Raw genomic sequence first — 17596 nt, 5'->3', positions numbered from 1 at the left:
TCACAGAAAGATGGTGACAAAAGATGACCTCTGGCAGAGGATGTTAGCTTGCTGTGTATTTAATTAGGTTGGTGATGATGAAGCCATTTCTTTTTCACAAAAGCAAAGAGAGCTCAGAAAGAGCAATGTAGTGCTTCAATTTCAAACAATGTGTTGATGGTTTAGTGAACTTTCAGAACGGACATGCAAAGAAGGGGAAGCCATAATGCAAGTGGTATTATCCTATCTTTATTTGCTGTCGACTTAGCAGCAAGTTGAAACAACAGTCCATGTTATACTTATCACAAGAGATGAAAGAGCACCACAGCAGCTGCGTCAATGCCACTCAGGATTTGCGGTACAGGAAGAGCCGCTTGATGCAGTTCTTGCCAATGAGATTTGCGTACTCTTTCACTTCGGCCTTGTCGGCGTTTCCTTTGAGCCTGCAGTACTTCTTGTACGTGATGACCGTCCTGTTGTACAGAATCAACACTTCGTCCAGGTCTTGCACGGCGTTTTCATCACCTGTTCACCAGGGAACATAAATTGAGTTACGGCCTACTGAATTGGGCAAGTAACACAACTGTCACATTGAACTTGCAGATTACTGTCAAGTTCCCTAGCTGCTGAGCTGCTTGTGATAATTTTTTTGCCTTTTGTGTCCACTCGGCAAAGTCTGTAGTGTGAACTGACATGTAGCAGATGACGGAGTTTGGGAGCACCTAACATGGCCTCCGAGACTGCAGATGCAGTCCCAGTATCGAAGGCCATGGCACATGTGATTGCTCTCTATTGCCTGCTGCGCACTGGCAGCCATGATGTTTGAGTGGCGCATGCCAATCTCGGAGGCCATGCCACATGTGCCGTCCTTCTGACATGTGGCGGAAAACATGTATGTTATGAGGCGAGTACGGTGGGAAATTGAAAGGAGTCATGCTTCAAAGATTGAGTTTTGAAGCTGACCAACTAACATCATAATGTTGGACACACCCAGAATAAATATGGAAAGCTTTTGTCGATTACTTTTAAGCTAAACAAATGTTGGTCATTTGTAAACACGCAGAATAATAAAGCCAAAACTCGGAGTTTGTACTCTCATCATTTTTGGTGGAGAAATGCAAACTCATCAAAACAATCGTAGCAATACGACCATTTCTCTTGCAAATCACACACTCAAGCTTTAAAGTTTTACTGATGCCCTTATGTTGATTTCCTCTACACCGATTTCAATATGCTAGGAGAAGGGGAACATGCAGTTCAGGCTCCTTTAGAAGCATGGTGGTACTGACTAGTGAAGGCTTTTTTAGCCAATTCCATGAGCAGTGGCAAAAAACGCTACCTTTAGTCGGGTCCTGTTCAAAGCGGCAATATTTGTTGGCATCCAGAAGGGGCTTGCATTTCTCTATGGGATGCCATGTGTAGGTTTCCGGACAGAGCAGTCTAGATGGTGAGAAGTTCCCCTGGAAACAAAAAATATGTCTAGGCATTTCCTGGCAATAAAATAAAGTGCATATCTAGAACAGAGGACCGGTGTGCGCCTTCTCAAGAAAGGCGCCCTTGTACACAAGTGCTGCCTTAGACAATCGTGCGAGTGCATCTATGCGTTTTTCGTGCTCTTATGCTAATGATCTAGCAGCAAAATGAATGTTTCAGCTAGTCCAGCTAAAGGTTCTCCTACCTGTCTCTAGACTCTCTACATATAGTACTGCAACTGAAAGACTTGTAATAATTATTTGGATGTGTGCTTGTGCTCATTTGCAAGGTGTATTTTTACTTATATTAGCCTCACCAACTTTCTTAATATTATGGTAATTAGATTGCGGTAAACATGTGTTCCAGTTTGAGCATCTAGCTTAGTGTCCTCCAGATAAGGGATCAATAGGGGTCCCTCAACTCGATGACTGGCTAGTTGTTTGTGATGCCACACTTGACCACAACAGTAGCTCAACCATCAACAGCTGGAACTGGAATACAAGGATTCTTGCATTAAATTACACTACGTTAAGTTACATTTCTTTTTTTGGTCTCCTCTGTCCAGAGAAAAAGTAAGCTTACTTACGTTCATGAAAATGAGGCATGAAGATGGTTTTCGCAGATAAAGCAAGCAAAAGCAAGCAAAGTAGCATGCTGCAAATGCACTGTTTTGTGACAGCAATTGTTTTCAAGACATGCAACTGCAGTATCAGAAATTCCAAATGAAATGCTGCAGCCACGTTTCAAATTGGCAGGTTTGCTCCGAAACCAGCCTCGGAAAACTCTGATGAACTGACTTTCCCCATTAGTACCACTTAAGTATATTTGCATCTGTTGCTCTCTCTGGTAATTAAAATAACCAGTGACAATTTTTCGTGAATTCCAAGAACTCGAAGGTCTGCTACCCACAAAGGTCCCTGTTTTTATCCCATGGCAAAGATGAAAACAAACTAGGTACAATTTCCTGTGCACATGGCTAACGCTGGGTGCCAGACGACAGCCTTTGGGGGCATTTACAAGCTGGCCTCTGTTAATGCATACCTTGTACCTCATCTTGGGACAAGTGTGGATGTAAAAACCCATGCAGTAGTCCTTGATGCTCGGGCACATTTTACGCAGCTCTCTTGCGTAAGCTATCTCCCTAGACAACGTGAGAGAAAGAGAAGTGCCTTATCAATGCAAACTCAAGTAGAACTGAAACTTGGGCAACTCAGTACATTTTCTAGAAGATTTAAGCACAAACAATCGACAAAGCGAAAAAAAAAAAAGGATGAGTTGCGATTTGGTGCTTGTGTCCATGTGTACTTGTTTTTCCAGCTTCTGCTTCTGAAATGAATTATGCACTAGAAAATGAATGCGAACTGCACCAAAATCTGCAGAAACTGTGCAGTCAGCTTTGAAACAACACCAGATATAATAGGAACAAGTTCACAACACCAGCGAAAGACGAGGACACGGAGCCATACGGGCTTAGCAATGAAATATAAATTCATTCGTATGACTGCAGATATTTACCTTACTATTTACCACAAACGGATAACGCAGATCACAATTCTGTTTCTTGAAAAAGAAGAAAGAATATACAGATGCTATGCTATGCAACTAAATGCAATGCGTACATTGGTATTTACTTATGGAATGATTGTTGATGCACCATGCAAGTCAACTTTAATCCCATGCAATGTTGATGTTTAGGCACTACACAAGTTATGCTGAGATGCGAATACCAAACCGGCAAGGTGTACACTGAGAGGTCGACACACCAATATCACGAGGACGAAGGCATTGTCAAGGGGGAAATGGTGAAAGGTGTATGGTACATTGTCTCGTAGTGGCACATGCCTATTCTGGAGGATTGGCCAAGATAGGACACATACTTAGGTGGACATAGCCAATGGCCCAAGAATGGAGTAGCACAAATTTAAGAAAATTAAGACAATCAGTGAAGCCAATGAATATTATGGGCTGTTCCGTAAAGAGGACAGTGTGCTTTAGAGATACCTATGACCCCACATTATGTGTACAGGTTTAATGTAGTGATGTATTGTTTTATGATGCCATTAAATAGATAAACTACAGCAAAACACACAGGACGGAAAGAAAGAGATGGACGTTATGAGTGCTAAGTTATGACTGAAATTACATGGAAGTCCTCCGCCCCCCTTGTAATTTCAGTTGTGAGTTAGTGCTTGTGTTGTCCGTGTCTTTCTTCCTGTCCCATGTGTTTCGCGCTAGTTTAATCTCTTTAATTATGTACCAACTAGCCCTAACATCCACCCCTTTGGGATTTTATTACGCACTTGTCGATGTTCTGGCAGCACAAGCAGCCGATGCATCAGTTTTGGGAATTAATAAGTGTAGGTCTCAGGTTTCAAAAGAAGGCTGAGATGCCTTCTTGCTGCCAATTTTGTGAACATCTTATTTTTTTGCTGGCATGCCGAAGTGACAAACATTATTAAAGAGCTCAGTACAACAACAGCCTATGTTCTGAATGCAGGTGGAAGGCCCCTGTATCAACTATCCTAGCGCTTTGGAATGGAACTGCAACGCTTCTATGTGTTCACTTAGATCTCTGACAGTTGAGGGATTGATCAATACTTCAACCAATCAATCAGTATCAGAAAAACAATACCGTTTTTGACAGATTCTAAAACAATATGATTGCGAAAGTCCTAGTTACAGATGTGAAATGAAAGTTGCCGATTCGGAGAGTACTGTTAGCAGATGTTTAAGAAAAGGTTGCAATAGAAGTCTTAGATTATGGCAACCGATACTGTGGCACTGATTCATCATTTACTGAGAAAGTTGTGGAGCTACAGCAAGCATTTCGGAAGGCTGTTTAATGCTTCAATGTATCGTATAAATTAAACAGTATGTGGAACATATCAAATGCATCATTAATACTGAACTACTGGTCAGCACCCATAGCAGTCGAAGCATCACCCCTGTGCTAATGCCATTCAGAATGTATTTCAAAACACAAACTATGTGTAGGAAGAACAGAACAAGTATTGTACCGTCACACTTCCTGTTTCCTTGTTTTTCCCCTGACCTTACTAAATTCAAGATGAAATGAATCTGACCCACCAAAGAAGTGACACTCCTTTAAAAAAACTTATACATGTGCAAGCCTCTGTTACCTAGAAATGTCCTATGTATAAATTGAAGCAACGCTATACAACACGGCTATATGATCCAACCTTGAAGGGGTCCTGAGCCACATTTTATTTAAGGCGAGAAAAGCATTTGACGTTAAAAAACGCTATTTCAGAAATACTTTGCAGCAGAAAGTACTTTAATGTGTTGAGCAGAAGCAGATTTATTGATAATCGAAGATCACGTTTGATCCTTTTAGCGGTGCTCCCAGTCCTTCTTCAATGCCTCGCACTGCAAATCCTACAGCAGAGCGGGGTGGTGCCCGCAATACTCTACCTACTGAACATCGCCATGGCACACAGTTCGAACTCGATTTTGGTGCCTACAACGCGCCAAGCTCTGAGGCTATCCCTCGGCTTATGGTTAAGTTCACGGTATTTTATCCTTTTGTTCTGCTACAGTGTACTACATATCTATGCACAGCTGTTCTTGCACCAAGTGACATGAGTAGCACATTTCCTTTCGCACCTATTTCTACAGCAATCACACAATTTCCAAGGGTCAAATAAACTTCATGTTCGCTTGTGTGAGTATGTTGGCAGCACACACATTGGTTAAGCGATAAATGCCACACTCCGGACTCGTGTTGGAAGTATTCCTGACCTAATGAGCTTCTAACATGATGGTGACACACCTCAAAAGGTGTGCAACTCGCGAAGCAGACGACCGGTTCGTCAAATGTTGGTGCTCAGGCCTTGAGTCATGTTACCCACAAATACCTAACGGCACAAGCAGTTGTCCTCAGGGAGCCAAATCGAGCTCAACGAGCAGCCTCATTACGGCTACATGCAACCGTAGTGGTTAACTAAGTGGACGACAAGGCAGGAATGTGCTCTTGCAATCATGTGCTTCAGTCTGGCTGTGCTACGTGGTGCGGACGGGCTCTGTCCTGCACCAGCTTCACCGACGGATGGTAGCCACGTTCAAATTGCGCAGTTTGTGCAATAGCTGAATACGAAGTGAGGTCTGCCAAGGCGTATAGCCAGAAGCGGCAAGGAGTGAACATGGGCTGGCAAGCATACATGTTATCTGACCTTAAGTTTCTCGTGGTTTGAGGCTAATTGAGTGTTGAAGATTAATCAAAATTAGCGAGACCGAACGGATACGACACCGATGAGCTGTGTGGGCAAAGTTTTATTCCTATGGCAGGCGGGCGTAGCCAAATGTTAGAACACTATCGTCGGCCATGGTACGATAGTCATACTTTCTGAAGTAGGTAATTCTTATCAACTTTCTAAACTGATTTTCTTCAGCCTGTTCATTTAATTGCATCAATAAATATACACAGCAAAAGTAGGAAGAAGTGCACTGATCCAAACACCCTTCTTGATTGATGTCAGCTATTGGCCAATAGCAGCCACGTTGTATTGACCTGCTATATGACAAAATATGGCAGCCCCAAAGAAAGGGAGGAGAAGGCTTCTGTTGAGAAGATAGTGTTTGAGAAAAAGGTGACTTTGCACTTCACTTGTGAGCTCCCTGCACTGCGCACGACCGCAAAATCTGGCCGAGATGTTAACAGCATCGTATGCTATCCACAGACTGTGTTTTATTCACCAAACTCATGGGATGGTTTCAGGACCCCTTTAAGGTTAAAACGAAGCACAACTGAAACGGAATTATCGAAAATGCATCGTTAGTGTAATACAATGCAGGCCATGCTGTGATAGACCACCTATAGGTATGCTGATCTATCATTTCACATCAAAACATTCATATTATCAGCATATTTACACAAGTGGAAACTGCTGGCCAACCTCAACGAATGGTGCTCGTCTATTAGCCAGGCAGCTATTGTAGCACAACCACAGAATAGCTTGTATCAATACAGAAGTCTTTTGCATTATACTACTACATTGTGCAAACATTACACAACAACAACAACAACAATAATAATAATAATAATAATAATAACAATAATAACAAATTGCTCCAAGACATCTCTTCGAGGCAAAAAATATTACATCAAGATACAGGCAATAACAATCAAGAACATTGTGTAAACTTTAAACACCACTAAGCACATAATAATACTACTACCAGATTGTTTCTAAACATCATTTCAAATATGTTTTGCATCAGAAACACAGTAGATAAGCAAGATTAAGCACTAAAGAGGACCATAATGCACCATCTTCTAATTTCTTTCACCATTTGCTTCTTTATTATGTCAACCTTCAGCAAGTTGATTTAAAAATTTCTGACCTGCATAATATATGTGTTCTTTTGCCATAATTAGTGTATGCACAAGGTCTGATATGCTGTTCTGTTTTCCTAAATGTAACTGACCGTTTCTACAATGCTGTCTACGAAAAACCAAAAGTAGGAAAAGTAGGAAGAAGTGCACTGATCCAAACACCCTTCTTGATTGATGTCAGCTATTGGCCAATAGCAGGCACGTTGTATTGACCTGCTATATGACAAAATATGGCAGCCCCAAAGAAAGTGAGGAGAAGGCTTCTGTTGAGAAGATAGTGTTTGGGAAAAAGGTGACTTTGCACTTCACTTGTGAGCTCCCTGCACCGCGCACGACCGCAAAATCTGGCTGAGACGTTAACAGTATCGTATGCTATCCACTAGCATGTTCGCAATAAGCATGTTCTACTAGCATGTTCTACTAGCATGTTCGCAATATGGGAAAACTTACCTGAGTGATGCATATGTCCCTAGAGACAGGAAGCTGTAGTCTGGATTGTAGTAGAGATACACTGAAGAGAGGCACGTTGGCAATATGTCAATGACCCCGACAGCAATCAGATTTCCATCGAGCCAGTACTGCTGGTGAAATGAACCCAAACTATAGGGGCCCTTGTGATCGTACTGCAGTGGACACAACAAGCGAATTTGAAATCACTGGCCAGCCCAGCCAACATCAGATACAGTGCATTCTCGAATACATAAGTCACATGAATCTAACTGAAATGAACAGTTTAGTCACACTGATGTGATTCAAGCAACAATATCTCATGATGAAGTGCCTGGTAGTCGGCATGAACAAGCTCAAGTGTGGCTGTATCGTCTGTATATGAACAAGAAATCTAATAATAATTTAAAATTAACTCACTTATCACATCACTTATAACATCAAAACTGAAAAGTACAACTATCAAAACAACAGTTAAAATACATCACTGCACTTGAGCTGGTTTTGAACACTGCGGATCTAAGATTTAGTAGAGAGAGCCCTTCACTACAGCCATCTCTCATTACAAAATAACTACATTGTAGCTACTGCTACGTTTATGTAGTATTTATTTATATATTTATACATACTGCAGCACTATATCATGGCTACAGAAGGAGCGGAAAAACATCAAGATAACATTAACGTTAATAAATGTACACTGCGGTTCACTGTTAAAGGAGCCATTCTAACGTGTGGTTCTCACTTTGCTGGCAGTCTAGCTGCAAGTGACCGCTGAAGCTGTGTCAACGCATTGCTCAGATGAGAAGAAAGGTGCCAGCACTGCCAACTGCAAGTCACCTGCTGCAAAGCTGAGCGATTGTACACTTGTCAGTGGTAAAAACCTTGCACGTGCTCGACATTCATATGTTCACTTTAACAGTGGAGCGCACTGTACATACGGAATACATGTTACACGTCGCCGTCACCACTATCTCTCAGTCCTTAACATCCATGCTCGGTATGTTGGATTTATCGCTGTATACCCTTCAGAAAGACATGCAGCACACTTCACCCAATAAGAGAGAGAGAGAGAGAGCAGTGCTATACGGGTGTTCACAGCTCCTTCAATCCTTTACCTGTAACGGAGAGTTCACCAGAAACTGGCAATAGGATTCTCTGTCACACTGGCTGGGCGGTTCCTCGTGCACTCGCATCTGGTAGCACTCGTAAAGCTTCCATGATGCCTCGAAGGTCGCCTCAAACTCGGGTGACCCGCGGTTCGACACAACCGTCCGCACCTTGTCGTGTAACAACACGGGATTTGTTGAAATGCGAGCATGAACACACGTCTACAACACAATCCCACACGTCCCATGTGTCAAATCCAATGTTGTTACCTCCATGCGCAACCATGCTCCAACCTCGGGTTCAATGTGTGTACCGCAACTTTGTTCCTGCAAATCTACAGTGATGGGACGAAATGCTCGCACGTGTGTTGGGTTGGAAGCGTGAACGGCTCCCAGTGCTTCGAAATGAAAGCGAGAACACAATGTTTTCTGTGCTTCATCTGTAAAAGGTGCTGACCATCATTAACCCATTCATGCATTCCTAATATAAAACTGCAATATGTGCTCAAGGACGATGTATGGGCTGTGAAAGTCATCTCTGCAGTACAGACGACAACAAAATCGAGAAAGGTACATATAGAAAGGTGTAGTATGTGGTAGTTGGCTAATTTAGCCTTCCTCGAACATCATCAGTTACAGCAGTGGCTTGTCTCCATGGGTGCCCACACCAATAACATCAAGTAAACAGACATGTCCAAAGTCTGCATTAGGCTGCTCTACAGTGCAGTACAACCCAAGCTGCAAATACACAAACACGGTCCTCACAAGCGAAGTTGTCCCTGCACTTTTACTATTTTCCCACTTTGTTTCAACAGTTGTGTTTTCCCAGTTGGCATGTGCTACAAATACCCGGCAAGCCCACTTAGTGATGTTACAAACGGTACAAGCGCCTTGTACTTGGAACATCACTTACCGGTACGTATTTCTGTCCAACTGCCCATGCAAACATCCTTGGATCCTGCCAAAGCCTTGTCTAATTTTTTTTTTTTATCGAATAAGAAAGTGCTCGTAGCAGCTACAGGGGATGCATATTGAAACAGAGGAGCATGGGTCATTTCTTACAGTGCTTTTAGAAAATTATTTCCCGTCATCCTGGCTTTGTGCATTCAGCTTCATGGGCAGTCCTACAACAATATTTGTGCCTGCACTGAAGGTTGAACTTTCCAACTCCTATTGGAGGGAAACCTATTTGGTCCAGCAGTCACTTATTCGCACGTCGGCTTAGCATTCATTGTGGTAGGCACCAATCTGTGAGCATTCTTGAGACTGGAGTGCACACCAATTTGTGAGCATGTTTTGAGATGTGAGAATGAAAAGTAGTAAGAAAAAGACATAAATAAAGATAGCGTTTTGAAGTGACCCATCTGCAAGTTTACTGGAAATATTACAAGATATGTTGCAAGGCTACAGGAAAAAATAAACAGGTAGCACAAGGAGCAGCTGAATGGAGACATGCTACAATTGTAAACTGGCGAGACGTACTACCAGCAGTGCTCTCTCTCTCTCTCTTCACATTTAGAACGGCAATGGCTGAACAAACAAACAAGGAACTGGCCACTACCTGGATTGGGCTATTGACTAGGAAGCGCCGATAGCGCCGCTCTGTTAGGTTTTCGGGAGGGTCCTTGTGAATTTTCTCCTGGTATTGGAAGTAGACGGCTAAAGCGGAATCGAAGGAGTTTGCAAACTCAGGACAGTCGGGGCTATTCCACACCAGGCGAACCTACATGCACAGACAGGCATGGAAGGCTGTGTGCAGTTCTGCAAATACTTAATGTGACAATGAAATTAAACTGTTTCTAAAAAATAGTATGACAGACACACAATTCAATAAATGGTCAAGGCACAATTTTCAAGAATTTATACTTTCATTCTGAAGCCCCCCCCCCCCCCCCCGCATTATAATGAAGAACACAGAAAAATGCAGAGGGCTCTAAAAGTGAATGCAACTTTTCTGATGCACATGATGTGGCATTGCGACTGGCTGGATGATTTCATGGCCCCAAAAGTTTGGCCACTCACTGTACATCCTCTAGAAAAGGCCTGCATGAATACGTTTTGTTGTTCCTCGTCACACATAAAATACTTATGAAATTTTAGTTATTTACATATTTTATGTTTGTCTCTGGGCCAAGATCATTTATTCAAATATTTTCTGAATGTGCCCATATAGATGCAAATTTTGGAAACTATTACAGTGCCACTTTATCCCTGACATAATATGTTTTTAGAGTATCCCGTTTCTAATTAGATACCATCTACCTTCCTGTACTGTAGAATGCAGTTAACATTAAGGCGTTACATGTTAGCTAAAGGTTTTGCCAGAGTCAAATTTACAATGCAGTCAAGAGACTGATCAAACATTACCCAGAAGTCAAGTGTAACCATTGTCAAGTGTAAAACACATGCTCGCCCAAAACAAATTTTAAAAATGACCCTTTCTTCTTTAATAGAAACATGGAAGCACTTTTTCAAATGGGGGCTGTAACGCTTATTTTTGGTCTGTATATGTATGTTAAACAACACACCCAGCTGTTACTCTGATCTCATTAACATATTGTATGTGTACACAGCTTCACGTTAGCCCATGAAATGCATTACGAGTGCCATAAAGCGAGCGAACTGAGGGAATAAAGGAAATACTGTGTCAACATTTTCAACCAACTCAGCATGGTCTACACAAGTTTTCAAAGGCCTGCCTGGGAAGCAGCACTCAAGTAGCTAAGCTTCGTTAACCGCAAGTGACAGAAACGTAAGCACAGAAACTCACAGCTTCATGCATGTTTTCATTATGAGTGCATCGGTACGTAAGGACACATACTGTGACAGCAGTATATGATTCATCCATCCGCCCATTACGCTGCTACTCAAGTTGTTCATGTGCCACCGTGGCTCAGCACTCATGGGCTTTCTCTAATGCTCCCATTTCATGTTCATGTTCACCAGTGGTGCAATGAGCTTACCATCTGCTATCATGGCGCCAGCAGGACATACCTGCTTAGCTGTGGTGTGTTGGAACATTCAGTAAATACACATCTTAGCCCTACACCCATGCTCAGTAGCAACCTTTGGCTGCCTGCACATTGCAACCTTTTCAAAAGATGAAATTTTGTCAGCAGGTGCCATCCTACTCCAAATGAGAACAAGCGTGCCGGCCTAGCCGTACCCCTGCTCTATGCTGTCAAATCTCACTATAACTAACATACATACAAAGAATTACTGGATATAACGAATTTAAGCCTAAAGCGTCTCTTGCCGATATCGGCATGTAGCAAATATATGCTTACAATACTGGATATAACAGAGGTATATTGTGTCAAACGTGACTTTGTTATCAGTGAGGGAAGATACTATACATTCCAGTGACGCCACTCGTTGCGTACAATGCTACTACAGCATGACTGTGCCCCAGAAAAGACACGCTTTCAGTGTTGGATGATCCATGTAATGCTGTCACGGTAAAGAAATGTTCTCAAACTGGAGTAACTGTCTGCTTACTTACTTCTAGCTTGTGTGCAGCATTTGGGGGGAGCTGTTCGAACAAGAAGTCCTCTAATGATTTTGGCTCATTCTTAGGTTTCTTTGAGGACAGTGGAGCCTAGAAAAGAAGAAGAAGAAAGTTGCACACTTGCCACTATTTCAGTTACATGAGCTCTCTCTTGTGCCACAAGCCAGTAGAGTAGAATACCGTGTGGCTACAAGCGAGGCAATTCTGTATAAAATATCCCGGTGTTAAAGATTTATGGCATTGCACATCAACAGTACAATACAACATGAGGTTATGATGCTGCGAAACGAAAAATCTTAATGTAGGATACATCCACTACCTTGTCACCACCAAGGCTGAGGTCGTTGCCCGAGTTGCTCAGTTTCAAAAGCTTCCTTTCTCGACGGATGTCACGAGCCTTACGACACTTTGGCTTGTTTGGGTCAGCACCCAAACCTGCCAAGAACAAAAAAGAAGACAATGAAATACAATCCTAAATTATAAGGAGTTCTAATGTGATATAACAGGGCTGTGTACGTTGAAGTCACATATGAATTTCGCGCTGTAGACTTGCATGTACCCCTGCTTCTCTTTGGCACAAAACATTTTGCAAAAAGTTGACATATTCCAAGAAGACAACAGGCCATTTGGACTAAACTGTGAAGGAACAACACACTTTGCTGCATGAGGAATACTAAACTGGGCGAAAAAATGCTTAATGAAGGGGCACTAAAAGTAACTACAGTGCACCACCTCGTACCGTGTGCACTGTGTTTTGCCGTAGTGGTGACAGAGGGCGCCTTCTATTCTGTTGCAGCAAAATCGCCATTTTCTTAGAGGCATCATCGTAGACATCGCACACTTAAAGACACTACATTTCAAGGCAGCACCTTTCTCCCTTTCTCGCTCCCCTCCTTCTCTAATTCTGCACCTACATGGAGCACCACTAGCACCCCTAAAGGTTCCAAAGCTCTTAACCTGTGTGCAAAAACAAACAGCATTTACAGCAAAGCTGTATATGGCTAGGGTTCCATGTATTTTTTGTGTTCATCAACAAAAACTATCGTCATCAATGGCTCATACCCCCGTAAGCACTCATACCCTCGTAAGCAAGCAAAAAAATGCAATGGCTCATAATGCAATGGCCCATAAGGCAAAGGCTACAAGCACTCAACAAAGTGAATCAAACAGGGCTCACATTCGTTCTAACCATGATACAACATAGATAACAGCATGCTGATAACTCTCATCATCAATGGCTCATACACCCGGAAGCAAGCAAAAAATGTAATGGCTCATAGCCCCGTAAGGTTCAAGTTGCTTGTGAACAGCACATGGACTTACAAGCACGAGGCGTTGCCATATGCGCAAAGGACAAAATGTATGTACATTTGTCCTCTTGCAAGAGGGCAATGCCATCGACTGTGGGGATGAATGTCTGTGCCATACAAATGAAAGACAGAATTGTGATATCCACTCTGCATATATCTCCAGACACACTCAAGGGTGATATTGAGAAGTTCATGGCCACGCACTTTGCATAAGTTAGCCGTGATGACACTACCTCTGTGATCATCGTTGGAGACTTAATGTGGACATTTCGAAACCAGACAAGAAATGGTTCACTCGGTTTGTGCTGGAAAAGTTTGGTTGGAAGTGCCACACAAATCAAGTCACTCAATTACTCAACGGTCCTGTATAAATTTAACTTTCACCAAGATTCTAAGGTTGTAATCGAACCAATGAGCATATATCACAGTAATCGCACAGCTATTGTGACTGCCACTACCAAATGATGAAAATAAATACATTAAACCTTTGTGACATGCTGCAATTTTACTGGTCACCTACCTTCACAAAGTGAAATGGCTCCTAAATTTTTTGTTTGTGTCATACTACATATACATATTATCAATACTTGTGTTGAAACTATTCTGTGCAGCAAATTTTTATTCATGTATATGTTGGCATAACCTATGCTACGTGACAAAACTTCGGAACCTTTTGGGGCAACTGATGATCAGTGCAGGCATGTGAAATGCCACCTGACAGCACGAAGACCATCACAGACGGGCAAAGGCAGGAGTGCACGAGGATGAGGAGGGCTGCGGCTAGATCAAAGGATGGAGTCACCTTGAAACTTGTTTATTTAGGGCCCTTACAGGCACTTCAGATTTACTGTGAACGAATTAGGCAAGTGACGAATGCAAACGTGGCACTAAACTAAACAGACTTGAAGAATGCTACCTCTAAGCAAAATAAGAGCATGAATGAGCCAGCTGTGTAGCTAGAAGAGTCACATATAGCTGGTGCTCCTACTTGCTAAACACTCACCCGCCGTGGTTGCTCAGTGGCTATGGTGTTGGGCTGCTGAGCACGAGGTCGCGGGATCGAATCCCGGCCACGGTGGCCGCATTTCGATGGGGGCGAAATGCGAAAACACCAGTGTGCTTAGATTTAGGTGCACGTTAAAGAACCCCAGGTGGTCAAAATTTCCGGAGTCCTCCACTACGGCGTGCCTCATAATCAGAAAGTGGTTTTGGCACGTAAAACCCCAAATATTATTATTATTGCTAAACACTCGGTATATTTCAGCAGAATTCATTTCCTTATTCAATGTTCCAGTGCCTTGAAGGAAATCGCATAGTGCATGCCTCAATAAAAGCACACACTATCATCCTGCAAAAGCTGCTGAAAGATTCTTGCCAAAGCCTGAATTTTTTATGAAAATGCGTACCTTTCTTTGGCACATGAGCTGTCGTCTCAGTTTTGGACACCGTTTCTTCTTTGGAACACTCTGGTGATTTCTCTAACTGTTGGTCCATTGATTCAGAAATCATAGTTCCTTCACTTCCAGTGCTTTCAGTTGTAACTGCGTCTTCTAGAGTCAAAAGCAAATTTTCAGAGACATTGAACAAAAGTATTTTGAATCTTGCAAGTCAAGCAAAAGCAACAATGCAGCTTTGCAGGCTGCATTCAGTGTCTAATGCTAACCACACTTGACAGATGACTTCAAGTAACGTCTGGAGTGTTGTCCTAGGTGGTTGTTGGCACTGGCATTTCCGAAGTGTAATGACTAAGGTACAGTATTGTGTTGGTTTGTAAGCACCAAGACGGTTGCGCAAACACTTTCAGTGGTTAGTAAAAGCCGTTACTTTATACAAACATGGGGAAATATTCATGTTAAATCACAGAAGCATAGCAATCACGCACTTGAAACTAAAATACTCAGCAGGTAAGCAGTGTAGTGTCTTTTACAATGGGAATACTGCAGTGACTGTCCCTATAATGTAACTGAAGTTCACACAGGCTGACAATAAAATATAGGAAGCTGCCTAAAATTGCACAAAGCAAAACTGTTAAGGTCAGAATGCGCCTTGCACGGCAAAATGAAGCAAAGTGTGACAATGTAACTATGCGTCGTGCAAATATGAGCAGCATCCGTGGCTTCAGTAATGTTTCTATATTTACACACTTATTAATCAGCACAACAGGAAAACATTTGTGCATCTATACAACAAATCTGCACGTGGATGTTACAGATTTTATGCAAAGAATAGGCTTTTGCTCAACGCCAATTTAACAGGACTTCTGCAACATATATATACATTATACACCCTAGACATACATTTTGCGAAGCTTATGTGCACAGAAGCGCTAGTTGTCCTTTTACAAAAGAATAGATTGCATTGGCATTATTTGATCTCAAACTAATACGTTCATGCTTGAATAATAATAAAAAATGAACAAGACAAGACAAAAGGAAGGTGATGGGTTCTGTCGAATTTCTTCTGTCTGCTTTGTGCTCGCTACATTTAGTTCCTTCAATTAGACTATAAAAGTACAATGTGAAAATTTCCTTGACTTAAGCGGTCGTGCTGCTGTCATTAATTTCTCAGTCGGTGCCAGTTCATTTGTTTCTTGAAGCCCCAATAAGGTAATGTCTGGATTGCACATTGGTCCGTGGCACAAACTAAGGTAAAGTTCCACTGGAACGACCACTGCAAAAGAAACTGAGCGAGAGTCGAGTTGTGGGGACTAACCTTAATGCCACAATTTCTTTATGAAATACAAGCACTAATGCCGACATTATGAATCAAGAACGTGGTAACTTCAACAGCTGTAATGCGATCAGCTACGACTACCCTCTACACACACGTGAGACAATGTGTTTCCTACTATAAATCAGGCCTGCTAGGCTAACTTGACAAGTTACAGCTCCCAACACACTTTCCCAAAGCACAGCAACAGTATGATGCAGACCGCACGTGTAACGTCCGCTGTCAACGCGAAACTAAGCTGTCTCTTTAACGAGGTGCCCACAACAGACGGCGAAAACGCAATCTTAAGTGCATCATTCCAGCACTCTAGACAAGCACGCTGGGGGCTCTACAGATGCGATAGAGAAATGAAGGAAAAACAGTAGCAGCAGCAACCACCAAGCAAGAAGGAAGACTTCCTCCATGGCAGCAGCAGCAACAACAACAGCAACAACAACAACAACAACAACAACAACAAGAAACTAACCGCCAGCGGGCTTTAGATTGTAGGTTTCCAAGTCAAGTTGCACGTTCGACTTTTTGTCTGAGAAGTCGGGCATTTCTATGACTCTGTCGCCCATTGCTTCGGAGCAGTGATCGCCTTTCTCATCCGGCTGGGCGAAAGAAACATGGTTCAGTGCATCTGGTGGCATGGATGCAATGCGCGTTGGAACAGAAGTTACCTTTCCGTTCTCATTTCTTTTGCCGGTAGCCAAGAACTTGTGTATCCGTTTCAGGAGCTTCTTCTGCGACTTGGTCAGTTTGAATTCGGCGACATCAAGCCTGCACACCAAGACAAATGAGAGATGACCGCGTTCTTTTCTCTTTACTTCTTGCCTCAAAAATCCATCGGACCGTTGAACCTTACTTTATGGGGTACTGGCGGCAGCAGGTTTTCTTCATCACTGGTTTGTAGCAGTACTCGCCTGACCTTCGTGAAACAAACAGCGGCGGACGCTCAGATGACCACTCCATTGAGCAGAGTAGCGGAAAAGATTTAAGCAAACGAAAGTTGTTCACTAACCTCCTCCAACCTCGATTAAGGAGGTCGTCATAAATTCCTGCTGTTAGTCTGTGTGCCCACATGCCTAGAAGAAAAAGCGATCGCCCCGAAAAGGGATCAAAAAGCAAGACCCATTTTGGCAACGCAGAGGTTAACACCACAATCACCGGTAACCGATAAGACAAACAGCGACACCAGCAGACGCACGTACCGCAACTAAGGCTGGACGATTCCGACTTGCAATAGCCACACCTATGACTATTGTGCTCGTAGAAATATTCCACGATCCCGTAGTCGTCATCCATCGTAACCGGGCCGACCGGGCGTTGGTTAAATATATATGCTCTTCGAGGTGGATGAAAAGAAAACGCCTCGACAGTACGGGTTATCCTGTAACGACCTGGCTAGCGAAGAGATCGAGACTGCGTCGGTACATCTGCGATGCCAATGGCAACAGCTGATTGCGTGATAGCGGCGAAAGAAGCCGCTTGTTTCCTTTTACGAAAGAGCAGCAAAACAACAGGACGCTGCCATGCTGAGTTGTGTCACGTGACGTAATTCACGGTTTGTGACGGCGGTGTTCATGCTTTTGGAAAGTGATTACTTCTTGAAGCGTTAGCAAAGTAAAAATAATAATAATTTTAAAGTTATTTAAAAAATTGCGACCACGCATAAACTGTTTTACACGCAATGCACAAGATGGCG

At 42.7% G+C, this 17596-nt stretch overlaps 1 protein-coding gene across 3 annotated transcripts; it reads right to left on the bottom strand.

Annotated features, from left to right (window-relative positions):
* Positions 1–206: 206 nt before the first annotated feature.
* On the bottom strand, positions 207–17445 carry Ate1 (arginyltransferase 1). Of its 3 annotated transcripts, XM_065449359.1 has the most exons (14): positions 17103–17445; positions 16913–16976; positions 16757–16819; positions 16572–16671; positions 16376–16502; positions 14586–14729; positions 12189–12304; positions 11864–11959; positions 9923–10084; positions 8371–8532; positions 7256–7428; positions 2494–2593; positions 1319–1439; positions 207–504 (listed from the first exon to the last, which is right to left on the bottom strand). In XM_065449359.1, exons 1-14 carry the CDS (start codon positions 17194–17196, stop codon positions 326–328), a joined length of 1701 nt encoding a protein of 566 aa, XP_065305431.1. In that variant the 5' UTR covers positions 17197–17445; the 3' UTR covers positions 207–325. The 3 variants fall into 3 exon arrangements, with proteins under 3 accessions (XP_065305431.1, XP_065305432.1, XP_065305433.1); XM_065449360.1 differs by lacking the exon at positions 8371–8532; XM_065449361.1 differs by lacking the exon at positions 9923–10084.
* Positions 17446–17596: the final 151 nt, after the last annotated feature.

The sequence above is a fragment of the Dermacentor albipictus genome, chromosome 5, assembly GCF_038994185.2.
Source record: "Dermacentor albipictus isolate Rhodes 1998 colony chromosome 5, USDA_Dalb.pri_finalv2, whole genome shotgun sequence".
Classification (NCBI taxonomy): Eukaryota; Metazoa; Arthropoda; class Arachnida; order Ixodida; family Ixodidae; genus Dermacentor; species Dermacentor albipictus.
Note: the sequence above shows the minus strand (reverse complement) of the source record. Positions and strands in the feature narration are given on the sequence as shown.

Bases quoted from the DNA above. Each gene is read 5' to 3' on its own strand.
- Ate1 (XM_065449359.1), bottom strand. From the start codon at position 17,196: ATGGATGACGACTACGGGATCGTGGAATATTTCTACGAGCACAATAGT. The intron at 14,730-16,375 runs GTTAGTTTCTTG...TTTTGACTCTAG, and splicing joins CAATCTAAAGCCCGCTGGCG to AAGACGCAGTTACAACTGAA. The intron at 7,429-8,370 runs GTAAAGGATTGA...TGTCCACTGCAG, and splicing joins TGGTGAACTCTCCGTTACAG to TACGATCACAAGGGCCCCTA.